The following is a 23,469-nucleotide window of genomic DNA, read 5'->3' as shown; positions in this document are numbered from 1 at the left end:
CACACTATGCCTATCATGCCCACCTCTACTGACAGAAGTGTGTGTTTTGGCTGTTTGTCCGTGTTAGCGGAAGCCAGGCTGAATTAACTGATGAGCTATTAGGTGAGACATGTCCTGGAAGGATTAACACCTGGTGGCTAGGCTAACACTGACTAACTGGAAGAGGTCAGGACAACGAAGGCCGTACCTCCGCTTGGTTGTCTGATTGTTGTCCCTCGATCCCTGACAGTAACGGGAGCCAGTGTCAACTCGGTTCTCCACTTACTGTACTGTCCATTCCTGCACAGGCATGTCTGACTCTGTGTCCAGTATAGCTCAGAATGTCACTTGCATCATCCTGCGCAATCATCTTAGAAGGAAAGTCAGAAGATATTAATGTGGTTACATAAAACCAAGACCCAATAAAGGAAAGCGCTTATATATGTCACGTAAGCTTTTACATATTACGTCAACCAAGTTGATCACTGTAAACCTTCAGTCACAACAAAATGTTTATCTGTGACCTAGTTTTGAGTAAACAACAATCTCCGGCTTCATTTCCTACCCGTCTTCTTGTCATTGCTTATCACTGCCTCCTCATAGAAGTGACAGCTGTCCCTGGACTGTCCCCACTGCCCCCTTCTCCACCCCCATGGCAGGGGACTTTATGTATGTTGTCATGGAGGGAGACGCGAGTCTGGGATTAGCTCATTAAGACGGACATCTTTGATCCCAGGTTATCTCTCCCATTTCCACAGCAACTTGATCATATCCTGACACACAGGAGCGCACAAACCCACTGAAAGGGCGCATATACACACATGCACGCGCACAAACGGGCCTTAAAGCCCTGGAGAGCTGGGCCCAACAGAGATGTGAAGTGTAGATGTGCAGCAACAGCTAAACGCCGTGTCAGGTTTCTGGGGGCTCGTGCTAAATTTAACCCTATGATCCTGCAGCAGGCAGAGGGGTTTAAATGCCAGCCTACAGTTGCTCCACACCAGTTGTTCTCCACACGTCTTCCACTCATCACAAACTCAAGCCGGGGACAGAAGACAGGCACACACACATACACTCTGACACACGCTTGAAGGCGCAGGACCGAACACAACATAGAGTACAGCAGTTCCAGGGGAAGCAGGAATTTTTGTCCCCTTTCACACCACAGCGTTTTCCAGCATGGAGCTTTTCGAGACCAACCCTTACTTCTTCCCTGACCAGCGTTTCTACGAGGGAGGGGACAGCTACTTCCCCTCTCGCCTGCCTGGGGGGTACGACCAATCCACCTACCAGGATAGGAACTCTGTGATGGGCTTGTGTGGGAGTCTGTCTGGGGCTGTCGGAGTTGGGGTGGCAGGAACTGAGGACAAAGCCTCTCCTTCCAGCCTGTCACCCCACTCCGAGCCCCACTGCCCGGGTCAGTGCCTGCCCTGGGCCTGTAAGCTGTGCAAAAGGAAGACGGTCACCATGGACCGCCGGAGAGCAGCCACGATGAGGGAGAAGAGGCGCCTCAAGAAGGTGAACGAGGCCTTCGATGCTCTGAAGAGGAGCACCCTGATGAACCCAAACCAGAGGCTGCCCAAGGTGGAGATCTTGCGGAGCGCCATCCAGTATATCGAAAGACTGCAGGCCCTGGTGTCTTCCCTCAACCAGCAGGACACCGAGACGGGACAGCAGGGACTGCACTACCGAGCCAGCACGGCCCAGCCCAGAGTGAGTAGAGTAGAGGGACGATTAGAAGAAGGTCACACATTCATGACTGAGGACAGAACCAGGACAGGGAAAATACATAAAGAGGTAGAAGATGTTCCTACAAATATAAGATATTAAGAACAGGAAGAGATACACAACAGAAATTGGGAAAATGATCAAAGGAAAAATTTTCTTGACAAGGTGTGACTTTGACAAAATTCTTCAGAGTTGATCATTGTGGTTCGGGGGGAGAGGCTGGTGTATCTAGGCATAGAATAAACAGATAAATTTCCTATCATCGTCTTGCAGTTATTTAAAGAGGTTTTTAGGACTAGAAAACTTTTGTGATGGTTCAAAGAGACAATGATAACAAGCAGATCAGACAGGTGCCAAAAATATAAATCCAACGAGTGCTTCTGTCAAATTTCTTCTTTATTTTCCGATATAAAAGTCTTACTTCTTGTTGAGATACTGTTCATCATGAAAATTTGAAAAGATGCATTGATGGTGGTGGTGTGTGTGTGGTATTAGACTGCACTGTAGTGTTTCTGTGTGGGGCGGTGGGGTGTGCCGTGTCATAACACAGAGTGACTGACAGCAGCTTCTGTGTGTGCATCTCCATGGTAACAGGTGTCGTCAAGTGAGCCCAGTTCAGGCAGCACCTGCTGCAGCAGCCCAGAGTGGAGCAGCACTCCAGAGCAGTGCACACAGAGCTACAGCAGCGAGGGTGAGTACAGTTCACACACAGTCCCATTAGACAGCACAATGCCCCCGTGCCCAGATACTCAATGTGACGCCTCGTGTTTTTGCAGATCTCCTGAGTGCTGCTGACTCTCCAGAGCAGGGGAACATGCGCGCCCTGAGCTCCATCGTGGACGGCATCACTGCAGCAGCAGGCGGAGCCGTGGCCTTTCCTGTGGACATTTCCAAATAGATCCTCCACAAGGCGGACCCATAAGTGCACAGAGAGCCACAGACATAAATATCAATTGGCAAAGCATGCTGATAACCGGTCCAATTTAATTTATTTTTCAGCGTTACTCATCTGAGTGTCTTATGCTAAAATTTTAAAATAATGATTCTATTTGAGCTATAACTCTGCTGTTTAATGGGTCTGCTCACCAAACCGAATTCCTCCTGTACACAATGAGGCCTTATTCCCTTAATTCCCTGCCTTATCCTGCGGTCCAGACCTGTCTGTCAGAGCCACAGGAGCTTAGTCAAACTAGAGATTCAAGGACTTTACTGCATGAACCCAACACCTAGTTACTAGAGTGGATCCATGTCAGGCTTACCTTCAGTCTGACAGAGCCACAGAGGAATGATAAAGCCTGGTTTTCTCCATACTTAAAACTTATTTAAGTTTTCCTCTTTTCGAAACCTTTCCCTGATCTTTCATTCTTTTTGTGTGTGTTTTTATGCTTAAAAAAACATGAGTTTATTTTGTGGGGCCAATATGTACCATGGCAGTTTTGACCAAGATCTGCTTAATTTAAACTGGTTATAAATGCTAGTGATGTAAATACGTTCCCTTTTTCTACAGAGTGGTTTTGCCATTTTATTTTTTATTTTTTGCTAACTTATTTTTGACTTTTATAACTAAGATTGTTGTGTATTTGTAGATGTTCTGAAAAGTGATATTTTCTGTCCAATTCTTGCAATAAAGACCATTTTCAATATCTTGTATGTGATTGTCCTTAAAGGTGCAATGTGCAATACCTGCCAACATGCTTCAACGAAATGGGGGGCAGCGTGTCACCTCCTCCCACCCAGATTATGTACATTTAGACATGCGTAATAAATCTTGAAATACCTTATAAAATGAAAAGGGAAAATTCCAAACTCCAAATCTTGCCTCATCTTATAAAAGTAATGCCAAGTGGTTACACTATGGTAAACTAATCTACATTTTTAGTTGGTATAATAAACACAACACAAAACAACAACAAAATAACACTCCTATTTTATAATCTTCTCATCCAAACCATATATCTACGCCACTTGGAATGTTTTTCAATACGGTTTGTTGTCATTAGTTGCACTAAAGATGTGTTTCCGCAAAATAGCCAACATTAAATGTTACGAGTCCAATAAAAAGGTTTAGAGTTCAGCATGAAACCTCATCTCGCCAGTGTTTACTCTTGTTTTGCCTCATTTCAAATCACTCGTTTTCCCTGCCATGAACATGTGTTTTTTTTCATTTTTTACAGGGGTATGGGATGGTGATAAAGGTCACTTGGTAAGACCATACCATAAACAGATTATGAGAAAACAGGCCCCAGGGCACAGACATGCAAAAGAACCCACCACCTCTCCCACATAGGAGCAAGAGCCACAGATTTTATAATTTTTGAAGTTGTCTTTTTGTTGTTGTTTTGTGTCTCTGTGTAGCCGTTACTCATTTGTTTCCTTTTAAGGTAATTGGTTAGGGTTTTGTGTGCTTTTGTAAATGTTTTTATCTATTTGTAATTATTTATTTTTTATCTGTGGTTATTTGTATTTTACTAGTTTAGTTATTTTGTCTCTTTGCAGCTGTTTTACATGTCTTTATACTTGCTTTGGTCTTTTTGTTCTCTTTTGGTGTCTCTTTGTCATAGTTTAGTGTTTTTTTGTGTTCATTTTGAGTCTCTTGTCTCTTTGAGGGGCACATTAACACTTTGGTCTCCTGGGCCTGTGCCTCCTTGGCCCTTATATTGTGCCATTAACTGGGAGCTTTACCTTCAAGGTGATACACAAGCTCTTAGGACAGCTACTTGTCCTCTCCTGTTGGACTGAGGGCAGACTGGATGCTACAGTCACTCACTTATCTCTCGAGGTACGAGTGGAATTACAAGACAGGACGAGCCACAATTAGCTGGTTAGCTTGCTCATTTCAGTGGATATCTCTTTAACACATTACGTAAACGTCCAAACTGTCACTTCTTCACATTCTATTGACAATGTTAGTTAACTTTTAGATTGTTTTACACTAAATTCTGGCCATCTTACACATTGAACATTTACCTGCCAATTAAGTACTTAGACTGTGATAATGTCAAAAGGAACACAACATCCAAAATCTTTAAAAAACAGCTTTACTTATGTCTATATAGTGTCATAAATACAGTTCACTTTTTTAAATAGCCAAATAATAAAATCTTGATTTGTCAGCATTGTTTCACACCTGGAATAAAGACACAGTACTCATAGCTGCCACATAGCACATTACACCTTTTAGACACCTTGGAAAAACTCTAAAATAAAAAAAATAAAAGATTGTACACCCATCCAGCACTTCACTGGTTCATATGCTGTGTTCTCATTGGATGAGGAGTTGGTCAGCCAAGAGTACTGACTGCTCACTGGCACGTCTCCATGGCAACTAAATGGGAGGTGACGGGACAGGATTAGAAGAGTCCGTCACATTGAGCAGTTTTATGTGTATATCATTGGCTGATATTGAGCAGCAGTTTACAGTTTGATTTGAGAGAAAGTAAGGAATCAACAGAGAGGAGCTACAGTGTTCACACTACCCATCCACAGAGAAAAGTCATGGTCACGCGGCTGGGGTCGGCCTTTCACACACAATTTCTCCTCAAGTCTCGGGCAGAGAGACTCATTTGCTCACTCACACACACATACTCTTCATATTAAAGGATTCTCTCTATTCTAGGCTACATAGTGTCATACTGAAGGCGAGAGAGGCGAAAAGAGGAGAGGTAACAGCTACATAGTGTCAAAAGAGGAGGAGGAAAGGGGAAAAGGAAAGAAGAGGAGAAGAGGCAAAGAGAGAAGTCTGAAATTGGACCCATGAACCTGTGAAGAGTCCTTGTAGAAACACACCCCCTCCTTAGTGAGACCCTCCCACTAACGATTCACACACAGCATACAGCAAAAGACACACAAAGGTCCGACACGGAGAGAAAGAGAAAGAAAGAGAAAGAGAGAGAGAACAGTCACTATCGAATACAGGGCATTGGGTTTCATACAGCACTGATATTATATTATTTTCCATATATATTTCCAATATATATATATTTATATATATATATATATATAATATTTCTATAAAAAACATAAGTCATCCATTTTATGTACAGAGACGATAAATGAGTAATACCTTGCATAACCGGTAGAGGGGCAATGTGCAGTGGGATCTGCCATTTATACAAGTATTCATCATTCCCAAGAACAAATCAACGACTTGTTGTCAACATCCCTTTCAATCTTTTTTACACTAACCAACTGTTGTGTTGGCTAGGGCGTGACGACACTGGATCATTGGTTTGGACTTGGCTATGTTAAGAGATTAGAACCAGGACAAGAACCCACAGCTGAGACCAGGGGAGCAGGAGCACAACACCACAACAACAAGGCTACTGGGAGCACTGGGGTAAACTGGGAGAGACAGGGATGAGTCTCCTTTACAGCAGCGAGCGCAGCCAATGAGCACTCTCAAGAGTTCAAAAGTCAGAGTTGGCCTCTGTATTGCACGTGTCCGAAGGAGAGTTGAGAGGTGAAAGATGGGAGGTGAGGCCGGGCGACAAAGGGGTGAAGACCCCTCCCCAGTGGCACCCAGGACTCCCTCTCCAGATTTGGCATATCACTCTCAAAAGGCCGCAAGCATGTGTCCGTATAGGTAATGAGAATGCACTGGAAGAGGGAGGAAAGTAAGAAAAGAGCAATATTGAGTTTGTGCTTTGACATATTCAATACAAGCAGATCTATCAATGAAATTGGTGGAAGCACATAAATATTAAAAATGTAAATTATTTAATTAACACCACTCTCAAAGTAAAGATCGATAACATTTTTGCATGATGAATGGCTCTCTGAAACAACATTATACAACATGAAAACACTGTTCTTGGTAAAAAACTATGGACCATTGTCTTACAATATGCTATTGTGTAAATTATGATTCCAAGAAGACACTTAAACTCACATTGTTTACTAACTAAAAGGCTCAAGACAATGCAAACGTGCCGTAAACTGGCATTCATTCTAATGGCCAGTAGGGGGCGACTCAATTGCAAAAAGAAATCCAATTGTATAGAAGTCTATGAGAAAATGACCCGACTTCTCACTTAATGTATTACCTCAGTAAACATTTTTATAACCCGGTTATGGTCTTAATTGATAGTTTCAAGTCTTCTTTAGTACAGCATGATGCATTCATTTGGTAAATTATGGTTCCATTTAGAGTAAAATAGATAATAAAGCAGGATATGCTTTAGGACGTTGCAACCTTCTGATTAACAAGTCGCTACCATGGAACGTTGTGTGTTTTCATCTTTGACCCTTTCACAGTGTTTTCATTTCATGAATATTAATTGTGGTTGCCTAAAAATCTCTTGTTCAGAAGCATGATTTTCTGCATGTTCTAATCAAGATCACAGTTCATGTGAGATACAGATGCACCTTGCTATTCAAGCTAGCAAGCTAGCGCTAGTGTTAGATGATAAGTAAGTATCCTCCTCCCCAACGCCACCCTCTTGTCCAAATATAGTCACTTCTGACTCTAAAAATCAAGATGGCAACAATCAAAATGTCAAACTTCAGGTTTCAAAATGCTAGTTTACAAATTACGGTGTCTCTATCCACTTCTTTTACAGAGTCGATGATCAGTACATCAGCCTGGTACTGTAAAGTTAGTGCCACATTCCTGCCTCATGCCACACAGCTGGACAATGCTGGTTAAAAGCGTACTGACCTGTAAGTTCAACTGTTTCAGGTAATGTTTTGTTAGCTTACCTGTTAGCATTAGCGCTCCTGTTAGTAAGCAGAGAGTAGTTAGCATGAATAGGTCCGCACAGCCGAGGGGTCGAGTCTCGGGGTCGCCGGGGGAGGAGCTTGAGCAGACGTGGCACAGAGGGGTTCAGGCGCAGCAGGACAGAGAGGACACAGCATGCAGTTAGTCAGTCACGACAAGCAGAAAGAAGCACACAGATACACACAGAAAAGTATGAGGCTGACGTAGAGGAGTTTGGTTAGTAATGTAACACACCTTCAGGCTGGAGCTGTTTCTTGGGCATCAAATTCACAGAGGGCGGCATGGACATGGAGGGCATGCGGAAGCCAGCAGGCAGCGTTTCCATGGAGCCGGCCATCATGCCCAGCCCCACCCCTCCTTCACGTGCTCGAAACCTCTTACGCCACGATGGAGAGCGTCGAAAAGACTTGTCATCCCCACTCTACAGGGAAAGAGAAATAGAGAAAAGCTAGGTCAGACAATGGGCCCTTTTCTCAGCAACAGTGCATTTGATCAAAGCAGCAGCTTGAGAGGTCACCTCTTCTAGTCGACGGTCGGTCCCCAGGGCTAACAGGTTGTTGAACTCCCTCTCCAGAACCTGCCGTGCCTGAAAAACAGCACACACAACCTTTGTAAGCTGGAAACACAGTGAAGCTGTGGATTAACCAACCAGGGCCTGAAATAAACAAAAGCTAATGGCAAAATGTCAGTGAAAGCTCTGTAAATATCTCTAATAAACAGGAATAACCTTCATGTTTTTTGTTCACCTGTGAATATGAAGCTGTGGGCCAGTAATCTGTACTGAAGCTTGTGACTAGCAAAATCTTTCAAGTGAATTCTGAGTGAGAACAACAGAGTGCTTTTGATAAGAGAACAACTGATCCAGAATCTGAGGCAGAAGTAAATGTTGGCAGCTTGTAGCCGGCAGCAGAAGGAAATGCTGACTTCACACAAACCGCCAAGCTACCAAAAAGTAAATCAACCAATCTCATAAAAACATCAACTAATGTAACTGTTGGAAGATGAAAAAGCCCTGTCGTGAGCTTACAGTGTAGAATATTGTAAGAAAAATAAAATACATCTTAACGGTAGAAATCTCAGGTTTATATATTTTTATCCCATAATTCATCAAGACAGCCTACAAAATGGACCATATTGCCAGATATGGCGCAGTTAGTTCCGTCATTGCATACTGAGTACAAACTGCTGTGTTTTCCTCTGTTACCACCTGTGTGTTCTGCATAGGGATCTGCAGGATTAGTGCTAGGCTGCTGTAGTCGAAGGTCTCGTCCAGAGAGAGTAGTGCTCCGTGGACCCCACTCTCCAACAGGTTACCGCTGTACTCCCTCAAACCAATGGACAGGACCCAGTGGATCACCTGCTCATTGGTCCACACCAACACATCTGACATAAAAGAGAGTGGCTCAGATTCAAGGTACTGCAGCACATTGAGTGTCAGCACACATCATTACTAGGAAAAAAGAGCAACTTCATTCAGAGTAAAGAGAGCTAGAAAGCGAGAGAGATAAAGAGATAATGTGCATGTCCACATAGTGTCAACTCACTGGCACACTCCCTTTGTTCATTTAAAGCACAGCTGTCAGCCAGCTTTCCAAGTTGGAACAGGCGGTGTGTGTGCATGTGTGTGTGGGGGTGTGCTTGTGTGTAAACAGGGCAGGACTCTGATTTGACATGACAGCTGAGTCAAGTTCATGTGTAGAACTCAAGGTCAAAAGGGCGAGAGGGTTGGCTAGATCTAAGTGTGTGTGTGCGTGTGTGTGTGTGTGTGTGTGTGTGTGTGTGTGTGTGTGTGGAATACTCTTGGTATGTGGAGCTTTGGATCATAAGATTGCAGGCCTGCTTCAGCTGGCGTTTTGGCGGTGTAAGGGCAGAAATGGTCCACACAAGTACGCAAACGCAGATGAGATATGTGAGATTGATGTGGCAAGTTAATGTGTTTTGGAGTGTGTCATCCAAAAATCATAAGCTGCAGTTTATAACATGAAACAACATGAATCAGTGAGAAGATTACCTTTCTTCTCTCTTGATTTATTACCTCAACAAACATTTTCCTAATGAGATTATGGTCTTAATCACTAGTTTCAAGTCTTCTTCAATACAGTACGATGCTCATTTAAGCAAGAAAGTATGTCCATGTTTTTGTTTTAGAACTTTGGAACACAAGGACTTGGCCTTTAATTTTTTTCTGTAAGCCCATTTTGTTATGAGCCTGTTTTTCGATTATATTCCAATTAAGCTGGTAACTAAGCTGTTGCTATGCTACCGGTACCTGGCACATTTCCTTTGGTAACCTGTGTAACCTCCCCTGCAGCTACACCTTCTTGTCCAAATATGGTCACTTCTGACTCCATAAAAACAAGATGGTCACGGCCAAAATGCTAAACTAGAGGCTTGAAAATGGTAGCCTGTAAACCTATGGGTGACATCAAAGTGGACATGTCACTTCTTTTACAGTCTGTTCCTCAACCATGACAGTGCATATTAAGCAATTGTCGTTTGTGTTTGATCACATGTTTCTGCCCTGAGGTGCAGCTGTTTCAGCGCTCTGACCAAATTGACAATCTAAGGCAAAACCACTAGGTGGTACTCTGGCCCGATGAGACTGTGGATGTGGGCATTCTCGTGCATTAGTAGTTGAATGTGTGTTTGTGTGTGTGCTTGCTATTTTGTCACTGTGTGTATCAGTGTGTGTGTAGAGTGTACCTTTCATGTCGTGTTGGCTGTCCTCTCTCCGGCGCTCCAGGTCTTTCCTGTCATAATTGAGTCTCTTCAAGCACATAATCCCATACTGCAGACTAGCCCTGGTACACATACACACAGACACACATGCACACACACAAATATACACAGAAATAAGCACACAAACACACACACGTACACACAAACATGGTGGAACAAACAAGCTCGAACACAAACACAGAAAAGCACAAGCACATTTGCATCATTAGCTTTCTCATCTCCATTGCTAATGTGTCCAGTTAGCAGATGAAAGCGGTTGCTGATCAAACAGCAGCTCAGCTGATCGCTGTAGCTACAGACCTATGGAAACTGTCCACCATCTTGAGGTGGCTCCTCAGGTCCTTCTTGGTCAGGTGGTCCAGCATGCGTGCGTCCACCAGACACTCCATGAAGTAGGATCTGTACTGAGGCAGGCCGAGGCTGGGCAACCACTCGTTCCCTATCCACTCATGATTCATGTCGCCATACGCCAGAGTCTACAGGGAGAGGAGTACATAATGTTACCAGTCTGTGCAACAGAAAAAGAGAGAGACTGCTTTCTGTTTCAGGATTAGATATTGGACACATGGACATAGCTGTGGGACTGTTTTATGTGGAAAAACAATGTTCTTTGTTGCCAAAAGCTACTCAGGGGGAGAACTAATTAAATCTGTCATTTTGTATAACTAAATAAATGAAATAATATACATTGGGTAATACAAATGTTTAAACCAGATTGCAGTGTAGGTGTTACTTGTACAGCAGGCCTTTTTTACAGCAGACACCTTGACAGTAAAAGTATTACTAATAATATTAAAAATGGCTGCCTTTAATGACAGTGATCCAGGTCCATGGCGCTGGTAAGTTGCATTGTCATTATGTACCGTTCCATCAATATTTTTTTATTCAATACACTTGAGTCGTTTTCTCTGATAAGACCTCAGCTCAGATTGATGTCAGGGTAGAATTATGCTCGGAATTGCAAGAGGTCACCAAAATTCATTCACCAAGAGGCCTTTTTTTCGCAGACCACATTAAGCCATGTCAGAATAGGAAAACGCAGATATAATCAATACATTTAATGATGGCTGAATTCCATTGAGCTGCTTTGGTTTCAGAGTCAAGGTCAAAATGTTCGATCACAGGCTGCGTTTGAAAGTGCTTACCGCATACTATATACTCAAACTGTGCGCACTGCACATTGTGTACTAAATTAAAGAATAAGTAAGTGATTACCAGCAGACTGTTGCAGGACTACTTATTCTCTGCATCACATGACTGCATTGACATTTTTCGCAAATGGAAATCAGCACTACTTCTTCAACTTAATTTAACATTGTCCAGTATTATTTTAAGGCACATGAAAAATTACTAAAATATTTCCTTGTTTAACCCTTTGGAGTCTTGGGCTATTTTGTCTGTTTTTGAATACTTTTTCTTCTGCCACTTAAAAAATGTTTATCATGCCATGGTGGTGTATGTATTTTTTCCCAGCACAATCTCACCTATATGACCTGGTAGTTCTTTTCACTTAGACGTACTGGATCGACATCTTGATAGATAAAATATGATTTTGAAAATTTTGTTTTTTTTGTTTTGTTTTTACTTTCAATACACAATCATGTTTAATGAAGTATATTGCAACACAAGTTGCAAATATAACACATAAGAGGTCAAATGATAATAACTATATATCTATATTTTTATACTACATTTTTGGCCTTATTTCTGGTCAAACAAAAACTTTTTGTCTCTATAATAGTATAGAGACAGAAGGTGTGAAACTCTTCCTCATACTATTTTTTTTTACTTTATTCTTAGTTTAGTTTGGGTATTATTTATTTATACTTTATTTACTTTCACTATCTATCTGTATTATTATTGTCTTTCCCCCTGGGGATCAAAAAAGGTTTATTTTGTCTTACGGAATATGTAAAGCATTAATATATTTATTGCATATACAAAATCCACACTTTGCAGTTGGAACACACTACATATTTAATTTTATGCTATACTTTTATGAATAGTATTTATATGCAATTTTGTATACAGCCAAAGTGATCGGGATATTAATTGTATGCCAATCAAGCACGGTTTGTACACACAGTCTTGAAAAGAGCTATAATCAGGTAGACTAAGTGAAAATGCCGGTGTGGGAGGACCATGATTATGCTGATAAAACATGCAAATTGCTAAGGAATATGTTGCTGGCAAATACAAACACGTTCATAAGATTAATGTGTCAGTTCAACACAATTACAAAAAGAGACATTTTTTAACTGAGGTGAACAAAATTAAGTGTGTGGTGTCCAAAACGAAATAAAACTAAAATTACTCTACTTTTCCTTATAAAACATTTTTTGGTTCCTGCCGATTATTTTGTGTCCCCCTCCTCTGCCTCTGTGTCCACTTTCCCAATTACTGTGTCCAGAGCTTGATATTGACAGTGAATTGGCTGCCCTCTCATATTCAAATACACTGATGAGTGTATGTGTGAGTGAAGAGCGCGGGCACGGTTTCAGAGTGTGTGTAGACAGATGTTAGCAGATCAGTGACCTCACCTGTGCCCAGCTGCCCTCCTCATTCTCCTGAGTGGCAGCATTGTAGAGACAATATACAAGGTCAGAGAGACAGGCCATAACTAAAGACACACACATCGCACATTCAGAAGTACACACACACACACACACACACACGCACACACACACAGCTCTTCTGAGATTTTACCCTGCACACACATCAACACTCATATCATTAAACGATCTTTGCACAGAAACACAGGTCACATGACAGTATACACACTTACAGATACACAAAGCACAAAAATCTGTTAATGTGTGTTGTAGTGTGTATTTAAAGGGGTCTTCCAGGAGATGACATATGTGTGTCACGGTGGGGACGGTGTGAGGTGAGAGAGTGTTGGGTTGGGGGGGAAAGGGGAGGGGAGCACCCAGATGGTACTGACCGCTTTGGTGGAGGAAGCCAGGTTCTCCATCTCTTCATGAGTCACCCACACATTTCCGGAGGACTGCTCAGAGGACGAAAACACACCCGTTCACACACATACACACACGTGCGTGCAAAAACACACCCAAGAATGCACTCGTGTATATTTTCACACATACCAACCACCATGTGCGCACACAAACACAGACAAACACACACACGCACACGCACACACACACACACACACACACACACACACACACACACACAGACAAACACTGTGTTGAGTGATGCCAAGGGAGGGAGTGTATTTCAGGCAGGTAGCTTGTAGCTATATGTGGCACTATTTGTGAGTCGATTTCCCACAGAACCTCATGCAGTTTATGGCAGCGGAAAAGGACAAGTCAACCCAGTACTGTGGTCTGAACTGAAGAACAAAAAAAGCAAACCAGAGTGAGGAGTCATCACCCCAGGGTGTAGAGTGAAGGTTAAAGGGATAATTTGGATTTTGTTGAAGTGGGGTTGTTTGTGGTACTTATCCATAGCCAGTATTACCTACAATAGATTGTGGTTGGCACACCCCAAGTTTGAAGAGGCAGACAGGAGGTCAGGCACCAAAGCTATGCTATGTACCGCTGAGGATTTTAGCCCCCAAACTCCATTGACAAAAACAGTCATTTTACCTGACAGAACACAGGAGTTGTAACTCAATAAGACAAAAAAAACGAACCCATCGAGGCAGCAGAAGATCAGCTACATTTTGTTTGTTTGGTGGCTTTGAAGAGAGCACAGATAAGATAAAGATTAAGGTTCCCTTATTAGTCCCACAATGGGGAAATTCAACCTCTGCATTTAACCCATCCTTTTGACACATCAGTGAACACACCACGCATTGGGCAGCATTTCTGCGATTCGAACCGGTGACCCTCCGGTTACAAGCCGATTCCTAACCTCTAGGCCATGGACTGTCCATAATGTCTATATAATGTAATGATAATGTCTTCAGTTCCCCCCAAATAAACTTAAAACAGGGCTGTCGGACGGTAAGGTAAAACTGTGAAAATATTGTACAGCATACACTTAAACTTATTGATTTTTTTAAGGTGGCTAAAATAATGTGCCTGGCTAAAAGTAATGTGCCTGTCCTCTGCCTGCTTTTTCAAACTGTGAGCATGCAGACCGACTAATACACCGACTCTGGTTAAGTATCTCATACAACCCCACTTCAAAAATCCAATCTATCCTTTTAAGTCAAATCGTGGAGGTGGTTGTTTTGTGTAGGGTAATGTAATGTTCATAATCACAATACTGGATTGCAGTTTTGTGTAGTTTCATGTGCTCATTTATTTATTTGCTGTCTGTGTATGCACATGTGGGATCATGTGGAGGTGTATCTGCTGTATTATTTTACCGTTCTGGAGGTAAGAGGTGCAGACGGGCTGGTGAGGGACACCATCTCCTGGATGGCCAGGCGGAGTTTGAGTCGGTGCAGAGGGTTGCTGATTCCAATCTCCCTCTGAATCTCTGTGTCCGACAGAGCTGACATGATGGCTCCGCTCTTCACGTTGGCACGACAGGCTGCCACATACCACGCTGGCATACCCACCCACAGCTGGTGAGAGTCATCAAGATATTCAACGTCACCATCATTGTCGCCATATAAGGTCAGATAGAAGGGGAAGGGAATGCAGGCTGTAATGGTCTGCCTAGTATTTGATATCGTGGCATTTATCATTGTATTAAAGTAGCGTAGCGTAAGATAGCAAGATAAAGGGAGGTTTTATGAAAATGTATGGTAAGTAGATGTAGAAGTAAATTAGGGCAGTACCTCCAGCCAAGACACGACAGTCGGGCCGTCCCAGTGGGCAAAAGGCAGACCTCTTTTTCTGGCATCTTCTAGGAGCTCATGTCTGACAAAATAATAAAAAATGTTCAAAGAAAAACAGAAGGAAGGGAGAATTGCCAGAGAAATGGTAAATGAACATATTAAAATGACAGGAATCAGAGGAAAAACAGACAGATTGAAAGAGAAAGAGAAAAAAGGGATGTGTTTACTTCTTTTTCATCCTGCGGTCCCTCTCAGCCTGTGTGCCCAGTTTTCCCAGAGTCATAGTGTCACCAATGCCCATGTCAAAGTCTGGAATACAGCAAAAAAGTGTTTTTTTGTAAATCACACACACTCTCTATGCGATACTGTATGTAGTGTGCATGAGTGTACCTGTCAAGGCTGGTAAAGACTGTCCGTCCCTGCCTGCTGTCTGCTCCATTCGACCCCCCTTCTCCTTCTTCCCAAACAATCGACCAATAGATGACTTGATGCCTTTCTTCTGCTTGCTGCAAACAGTTAAGACGGAGAAAATTGGGTTAAAATCTTTAGAATATTAGCAAAATTTTTATTTTGTGTATTTGAAGCAAAATTAAAGCTTTACATCCAATTTCAGCCACTTCAATTTTTTTAAAATTCGTCAGTGGAAAGTTAAAGTGGAGTCATAAAACACAGACTGACACCAAATCTGTACTGATACTGATTTATGATGCTGTGCTTTGTGTGTGTGTGTGTGTGTGTGGGTTTACCCTCGGCCGTCCTCTAGACTGCCTGTGAACTGGGCGAAATTGGTTTCTAGCCGTAAACTTCGGGGGGATGAGGGAGGTGATGTCTCACACTTGATAGTAGCTTTGTCCACCTCCACTGGAGACTAGAAGAGTCACGAGAGCAACTCAACTCAGTCACGAAAGTCACACTTGGACAAAAGAACAGTACTGTTTTAGTTGTGTTTGAAAACTTACGGCTACTTTCCTGCGGTGTTTCCTCAAGTCGCTTGGCTGTCAAAGAAAACAACAAACAGTTACAGACACAGCTTTTTACAATAAACATACTGCTGGATGACATGTGTGCTCTCTGACCAGAGTCATGATGCCTAGATGGTGGCTGGTGTTGCGTGAGTGGTGTTTAGGTGTGGAGTGGCCACTAGTGGGCGGGGAGGAGGACGATGCCAGGGACTGGGCAGTAGCGGAGGTGGGCAGCGCCCGGGGTCGAAGTGTCACATTGAGTCCGTCCATGCTGCCGCTGTTCACCCGAGACTCAATCTCGTCAGAGCGGAGATCTGCTGACTCTCTCTCAACCTGGATCATCCTGCACACACACATGCACGTTTTTTTTATTTTTTAACAAAGAATATACAATCAATTAATTTACACACACCGTGTGTTTCTGTGATATGAATTAAAAAATAGTTAAAAAGCTCAAAATAAAATCACTTATTTTGAATTTCTCATTTGTTCTGCAAGTCGGACTTGTATTTTAATTAGGGCCTCGGGGCAATCGCACCGAGCACTACTGTTATACTGTGGATTTCTTCTTATTCCTCTTCCGGACGCAATTTCCGGAATTTCTGTACGATGCACAGATGCGGCACCAACACCACCAACAGCCTCATTGGGTCCCATATTAAAAACGCAGGGAGTTATTTGAAAAAGGGAAGATGGAACAGTTTTTTAAGATCGCTCTAACAAAGCTATTTTCTAATTTTTCTGAAAAAAAAAAAACATATGTAGACGTTCAGGAAGAACTCGGGATGCTCAAAGTGAAGTCGGATCAATGATAGGTATTATGGTTTTGCCAAAAATGCTTTCTGTTTGAGGCCAGAAATTCCAGTCCACCTCTGGCTGCTGTCACTCTTTCGGAACTTTAACAGGTGGTATCAGTTAATTCTGTTGATTGCTTTGATCTGATCGCCTTTGATCTTTGATGTGATTACAGTTACAGATACACACACACACACACACACACACACACACACACACACGTGTGTAAGTGCGCACACTCCTCACACATGCATACACCTGCTTCAAACACGCACACACGCACACACAGGTAACTTTGTGATTTTAATTACACACACAGGTAACTTTATGCGATTTTCGCTACACACACACACACACACACACACACACACAAACACACACACACACACACAGGTAACTTTATGTGATTTTAATTACACACACACACACACACACACACACACACACTCCTCCACATACATGTTTCTCTCTCTCTCACACACACACACACACACACACACATTTTGAGGTTAAAGGGCATAGTTTGAAATCTCTGAAGAGTCTCATCATAGTGTACACACACCGGCAGTAGCCTCCGTGGCCCTTTCAAAATTTCCCCAGAGGAAATTTTCTAGTTTTTTATTTATTACACAAATCTGGGAAATACTCCTAATTTATATATGTGTCATTTACAATTATTTTAAATACTTTATTCAGCCAAAGAAGACTATATATTCAGCATATTGTTGTGTCAATGCTCTTTTCCATTATATAGATAAATTATATATTGATTGCTAGGCCGATGATATAAAAGTTATAATTATTGTATTTTGAGAATGGAACAATATAAAAAATAAGCAAATAAAAAAAAAAAGTTTTTCAAAATAAAAGAAATACATAATTCAATGAAACACAAATTGACAAAGATAATGTGTTGCATGTGTTACATACAAAATTAAAGATAAAACAAACTGAGATAAGGAAGTCTAGGAACATTGATTTCTTAATTTTTTATCCCACTTAGTCCTGATCTTCCTAAACCTCTTCTGTTTCACTGTCCACCACCCGCACTCAGTCATTAACTCATTAAATATAGTGAAACAGTGTTTAATGCAAGGCTACAATTTATAATTTACAAGTGTATGAAAAAATGGAATAATGCAAAGATCTTGGCAAAAAGTGCATTGTAAAATTACCTTTAATAGAATTAAAAAAAAATCTTCAAAGGAGTCTGGCTTCTCTGCAGCATAATCAGCATCTACTTTGCATCTCTTCCCCAGAAGCATATTCTGAGGTGTCACAAGAGGACGTTGTTTACTGTAAACTGGAATAAACAGCGTCCTCTTCCAGCAAGAAACAGAACTGGAGAGTCTTATCTACATTTTGATCATCTTTCTATCTAATGCCACTATCAGTTGTGGTTCATCCTGTCTGGCCACAGGCCTTCATGCATTGCATTAACACGATGGAGCCGCAGGACCTTTATGTTGCTGTAGTATATTCAAAATGTCTTCTTTCTAGTAATAATTGCTTGTATTATCTTCAATACTTTGTTCTCCTATTATCTGTATCCTGTTTCAGTGCTGCTGCACTGACCCAGTTTCCCCCATGGGGATCATGAAACTGTCATGTGCTGTAATCTAATGTGCCTGTGCTTTGTCACCTTATCTCTTCATTGATAGCGTCGAGCTGCTCCTGCAGCATAAGAGCGAGAGTCTGAGCGTCAGACTGGCCGCTGGGGGAAAGCAGGGTCGAGCTAACGTCATCATCCAGGTCTGACTCTGCCTCTATGTCGCTGCCGAGGAGGTGGCTGACGCTCCCACGCAGCGATGGGTAGTCCTGTTCAAACACAGCGCACACCTGGACACAACAAACACACACAAGCTTTAACTCATGTAGACACAGCAAAAGAACCCAATAAAACAAAACAATAAACATCTATTGAGTACGGAAGCGCATTGCATTCACTGGATAAAAAAAAAATAGACACCTTATCTCATAATTACGAGATCTTTTCTCGTAATTACGAGATCTTTTCTCGTATTTATGAGATCCTGATCTCGTAATTATGAGAAAAGATCTCGTAATTATGAGATCAGGATCTCGTTATTATGAGATAAGGTGTCTATTTTTTTTTATCCAGTGAATGCAATGCGCTTCCGTAATTGAGTGTGCCCTGTATTTTTTTTTTTTTACTATTTTACCTTGTAAGACAGTCCTTTTTGACGAGGAACTGAAGCTGTTCTCTATGGTCTCTTCAAAACATCCAGACTTCATTGATAAAAACAATAATTTTACCTTGCAGAACATGGGAGTTGCTGGTGTACTGCTGCCTCGATCGGTTAGTTTGTTCATGTTATTTTGTGATTTTGGTGTTTTAAAGGGTTGGTTCAGATTCAACAAAGTTACAAAAAAACACAAACAAACATTTTAATCAAGGCAACGAAAGTCAAATTACTTGAAAGTTAAATTATTGTTTTTTCAAAGGAATCAGGTGACTTTGAAGACAGCATAGATAATGACTTTAGTTCCCACTAGAGCTGCTTGACGACAAGGTAAAGCAGTGAAAATATTCGGAAAAATAGCGAACACTAACTGATATTGATGTTTTTAGGTGGCTAAAATACATTTATTATCTGCCCCTGTTCTCAACATTAAACTACTTAGCTTCTGTGCTGGTACTCCTGCCTGCCTCTCCACACTGGGGGTGTGCCGGCCACTAACCTCTCTAGTTAACACACTGACTCTGGATAAGTGCCTCATGCAACCCTACTTTGAAAATGCAAACTATCCCTTTAAATACAACATACACTGATCATGAATAAATGTATCTGAAGTCATTCTCTGTGATTAAACGCATACATGTAAAAATGCTGGCTACAATATGACACTTGTGGATGTATGTGGCCAGTTATGAGAAGAAATGGATGAACAGGGAACTTACATCAGACAGCATGTCCAGACAGCAGCAGGTGACAGAGACAGAGAGACAGAGAGGTTAGTAGAGAATGGCGAGTTAGGCATGACAGTCATCAAACATCAGCCAAGCACTGACACTAACTGGCAAAGCAGACATGAACTTGGATAAAGCACTAGTAAGGAGCTGTATGTGGTTAGGAGAATAGTTGACACATGATGTTGTGATCTGTAAGAATCTTAGTGTATGTGTATGTGAGGACTGTGGGTTTTTTTTTCCGGCCTGATAAAGACAAAATTAACACCTTATTTGGGTCGTCTCGTAGCGCTGACATTCTGCCCTTCTGTGCCCGCCTGATCACAGTTGTGCTGTAGTGGCCATCTTGGCCCTCCACCACAGAGAAGCGAAGGTCGCTGGAGCTACCCAGGTGAGACCTGAGATACAATATCCACAAAACAACAACAAAACATATTTCATCAATAATGTATATACTTTTCCTTAATGAAACAATTCATTGAATAAGCAAACAATTAAAAATGAATATCTTATTTACTTATTTATTTATTCTTTTGGCATTGCCTCTTGTAAAAAATGCATAAATGTGGCAGGATGAATTGAATATGTGATGAAGCTGATAATATGTGTAATTTCATAACCTGCAATAAAGTAATAAAAAAAAATGTATGTACCAACATGTTGTACAGTGTGTATAGTAGAAAAGCATGTAGGGAGGAGGGGTACAGTATGTGTGTGTGTGTACCGAGGGTGAGTTCCATCTCCAAACGCCCCACTGCGGCGTTTCAAGTGGTCGATCTCATTTCTCAACTTCTCAATCTCTCCAATCAGCCGTTCCTAGATAGATAGATAGATAGATAGATAGATAGATAGATAGATAGATAGATAGATAGATAGATACTTTATTTTTTTTCGCATTATTATTATTATAGCAAGGGGCAATATGGGCAGTGTATTCAGATTGTTTACTTAAAGGTATACAATGCAGCATTTTCCTGAAAAATGAAATAGTACTGAACCCTCTACGGTCAAAATATACCTGCATTTAATCCTTTTTGTACCCAAACCTAGAAAATAATATGTATGCCTTTCTTACAGCCAATCAGAGCATGAGTTCTTTGATTTCATGTGATCTGTGATTTACCCTCTATCGGAGCAGCTACAACCCATACAGTCTGTGGTGTGATGATGTCAAGCGAGGTGTATTTGACGTAGTTGGCAGCTGAGATGTCATCAAAAGATTTCAAAGTATGGATGAAGTAGAAAAAGAAGGTACCACATGAAGTGCTATATTGGTATCGGTATTGACTTAAGGGTACTGGTGTTTGTACTGGTATTGTAATTTTTTAAATGAAACCAAGTCCTAGTAAATTTACTTGGTTACATTCTACTGCTGATATGGAGTCTGTAAGTTATAAATGAGGAGACAACGATAGTTTTCAGGGAATCATTCGAGGTGATTCATGAGGATGATTCATCGACTGACCCTGGTGTGGTGGAATTCTTCAAGCTGTTTCTGGCAGTTCTCGAGGTCCTGAATGAGGGAGTTCTAGAGAAAAGAAATCATGAAACTGTGTCAAAACAAATCTGTGTGTCCAAGTAGAACATGTGCTGTTCTGTATATTAATTTGCTCTGTGGGGCCATAACAATAGCGGTATGAGATGTATGTTTGCAGGCCTTGCCTTGTCCTCCAGGGCAGCCATGCGTTCTTTCAAATGGAGCTGCAGTCTCTCGTTGGACTCAGTGAGCAGACGATCCACTGTGTCAGACAAACGCTTGTTGTGCTCCTCATTCATTTTCTCTCTCTGACGAGCCTGAAGAGTGGAGAGAGAGAGAGAGAGAGAGAGAGAGAGAGAGGAGAGAGAGAGAGAGAGAGAACCAGACGTGGGGGATGACATCATCAAATTTTCTCTTTTGACACAGACTCCATTTGGGTGTATTTATGCCACTAATCAAGCATCTCTGCATGGATTAAAGGATGAAGTGTGTATTTAGCCCAAGATCACCAGCTGCCAGATATAGGTCCTCTTGGCCAACAATGGATCTCACAGCTAGAATGATTTAATTACAGTCATTTACGTGACGATGAAAAAGGGTTAAATGCCTTCTCTTAGATAGGAAGTGCTGTGCTTCAATATGTATTTTCCAGTAATTTCATTAAAGTAAATTAACAGACACACACAAACACAAATCTGCATCCTCAGAGAGCTCCTTTAACTAAATATAGTCATGAGATGGCACAGAGAGAGAGAGAAATTAGCCTTGCGTGAATTATTCAGAGTCTAAAGATAGCAGCCAATCAGTCTTATAGAGCGGGGAGGAGGGGGATTGTGTTGCAGCAAGATATGTGGATTTGGTTCAAATTCATGCAACAATGCACCGGGAAAATGGAGAGCTCTTCATATGTGTGTCTGTCCTGTGTGTTTGTGTATGTATACGTGTATGCATGAGAGAGCACAGAGCCATGAGTCAAGGCGTCCGACTAATGTGAAGCATCAGCCCACACACACACACACGCACAAAAAAGTGAGAGGTCAGAGGAACCCTGCAGGGCTGGTGCACACACACACACACACACACACACACACACATACACACACACGCTCATATGCTCACACACCCTTCCAAGCTCTTGGTTCTTCTCCTCCAGTTGTGACTCCAGCTGTCTGAGCCGCTCCTCCACGTTGCCATGGCGCTCCTCAGCCTGCAGGGGGAGACACTGACATGTAAGAACAACTGCCTCCATAAACTCTGTCTATCTTCTTTTTATGTTTCGTACCTATGAAAAAAAAATGGTTCTCATTTTTTTGCATCAGTGTCTTTTATTATGTTTTCTACAGATGTGTGTTGGTGTATGTTTTGGTGTGTTGGTGTGTTGGTGTGTTACCTTGGAAAGTGCAGCTACTCTCTGTGCCAGTTCAGCCTCCACCTCTGGCAGCGTCTCAGCCTTCCTCATGGTCTGAGCCAGCCTCTGCTCTGCCATCTCCAGCATCTCCTGCAGCTGGCGCACCTTCTCCTCGCTCTGACACACACAGATACACACACATACATTAGTGCGATCACGAAAGAGGTGAAATCAGTGTAGTGCATCCGGCGAGCAGCAAGGGCACGACATGTGGGCACAAATGGAAGATGTTTCTGGTATTCCCCATATGGAGCTGAACTCAGGTCGACCCTGAACTACACATGAACCTTTGAGTAGGATGCTTCTATTACTCTCTCTCTCTCTCTCTCTCTCTCACACACACACACACACACTATATTATTCTTCCATATATTGTCACAGTCTTAAAAACACTATTGATTTTCTGATTTTGTCTCTATCTCGGCTTTAGTGTGGATGACATTGTTGAGGCATGAAATATTAAAATGTTACAAGAGAGAAAAGGCAGAGCACATTAATTAGCCTGAATCCATAACTCACATGTCACCTTGCATCAAGACAAATGTGCCATTTTTGGTGTCACTTAACAACGCATTAGGATTGTAACACATCCAAGGAAGCCACAGTAGAATAATGACACGGCACATTTATAAATATTGATTTAGTCCTTGTGTCTTCCAAGGCTTCATTAACTGATTTGTGACGGAGCAGCTCGCTGTGTTGTTGTTTCCCAGACACTCTGCTTAAATCCCAGTCACGCTCCCTGTGTGTTGTTGTGCGATTGTTACCTGCCGGTGCAGCGAGTCCTTGGTGGCCAGTTCATTCTCCAGTTTGTCGTTGAGGTCGTGGATGTGTGTGGTCTCCCGCTGAGCAGCGAGGTAGCGTTTTTCTAATGTTGTTATCCGCTCCTCCATATCCTCTCTCTGTGGGTGCAGATACACAACAACAACAACTTGAAAATCATGACAGACAAGCCTACAACAATGTGCAGGGTAAAGCCA

At 42.0% G+C, this 23,469-nt stretch overlaps 2 protein-coding genes across 2 annotated transcripts in view; one reads left to right on the top strand and one right to left on the bottom strand.

Annotated features, from left to right (window-relative positions):
- The first annotated feature begins 999 nt into the window (after positions 1–999).
- Positions 1,000–3,790, top strand: myog (myogenin). Its single transcript, XM_059328890.1, has 3 exons — positions 1,000–1,692; positions 2,302–2,398; positions 2,484–3,790. The coding sequence occupies exons 1-3, from the start codon at positions 1,159–1,161 to the stop codon at positions 2,603–2,605; spliced, it is 753 nt and encodes a 250-aa protein (XP_059184873.1). The 5' UTR covers positions 1,000–1,158; the 3' UTR covers positions 2,606–3,790.
- Positions 3,791–4,727: 937 nt separating this feature from the next.
- ppfia4 (PTPRF interacting protein alpha 4) overlaps positions 4,728–23,469 on the bottom strand; it is an 80,116-nt gene continuing 61,374 nt past the window's right edge. The window contains exons 8-31 of the mRNA XM_059328891.1: positions 23,257–23,391; positions 22,472–22,606; positions 22,205–22,288; positions 21,267–21,398; positions 21,070–21,132; positions 20,329–20,420; positions 19,873–20,002; positions 18,315–18,490; positions 15,992–16,220; positions 15,875–15,910; positions 15,662–15,783; positions 15,306–15,421; positions 15,143–15,224; positions 14,916–14,997; positions 14,499–14,699; positions 13,107–13,169; positions 12,703–12,729; positions 10,463–10,638; positions 10,127–10,224; positions 8,631–8,806; positions 7,941–8,009; positions 7,658–7,844; positions 7,405–7,502; positions 4,728–6,303 (exon numbers count right to left, since the gene is read on the bottom strand). Coding sequence (XP_059184874.1) covers positions 7,444–7,502; positions 7,658–7,844; positions 7,941–8,009; positions 8,631–8,806; positions 10,127–10,224; positions 10,463–10,638; positions 12,703–12,729; positions 13,107–13,169; positions 14,499–14,699; positions 14,916–14,997; positions 15,143–15,224; positions 15,306–15,421; positions 15,662–15,783; positions 15,875–15,910; positions 15,992–16,220; positions 18,315–18,490; positions 19,873–20,002; positions 20,329–20,420; positions 21,070–21,132; positions 21,267–21,398; positions 22,205–22,288; positions 22,472–22,606; positions 23,257–23,391 — 2,670 coding nt within the window. The 3' untranslated portion in view covers positions 4,728–6,303; positions 7,405–7,443. The remainder of the gene's footprint in view (positions 6,304–7,404; positions 7,503–7,657; positions 7,845–7,940; positions 8,010–8,630; positions 8,807–10,126; positions 10,225–10,462; positions 10,639–12,702; positions 12,730–13,106; positions 13,170–14,498; positions 14,700–14,915; positions 14,998–15,142; positions 15,225–15,305; positions 15,422–15,661; positions 15,784–15,874; positions 15,911–15,991; positions 16,221–18,314; positions 18,491–19,872; positions 20,003–20,328; positions 20,421–21,069; positions 21,133–21,266; positions 21,399–22,204; positions 22,289–22,471; positions 22,607–23,256; positions 23,392–23,469) is intronic.

Source organism: Centropristis striata, chromosome 3 (assembly GCF_030273125.1).
Source record: "Centropristis striata isolate RG_2023a ecotype Rhode Island chromosome 3, C.striata_1.0, whole genome shotgun sequence".
Classification (NCBI taxonomy): Eukaryota; Metazoa; Chordata; class Actinopteri; order Perciformes; family Serranidae; genus Centropristis; species Centropristis striata.
Note: the sequence above shows the minus strand (reverse complement) of the source record. Positions and strands in the feature narration are given on the sequence as shown.

Bases quoted from the DNA above. Each gene is read 5' to 3' on its own strand.
- myog (XM_059328890.1), top strand. From the start codon at position 1,159: ATGGAGCTTTTCGAGACCAACCCTTACTTCTTCCCTGACCAGCGTTTC. The intron at 1,693-2,301 runs GTGAGTAGAGTA...CCATGGTAACAG, and splicing joins CCAGCACGGCCCAGCCCAGA to GTGTCGTCAAGTGAGCCCAG. The intron at 2,399-2,483 runs GTGAGTACAGTT...GTGTTTTTGCAG, and splicing joins ACAGAGCTACAGCAGCGAGG to ATCTCCTGAGTGCTGCTGAC.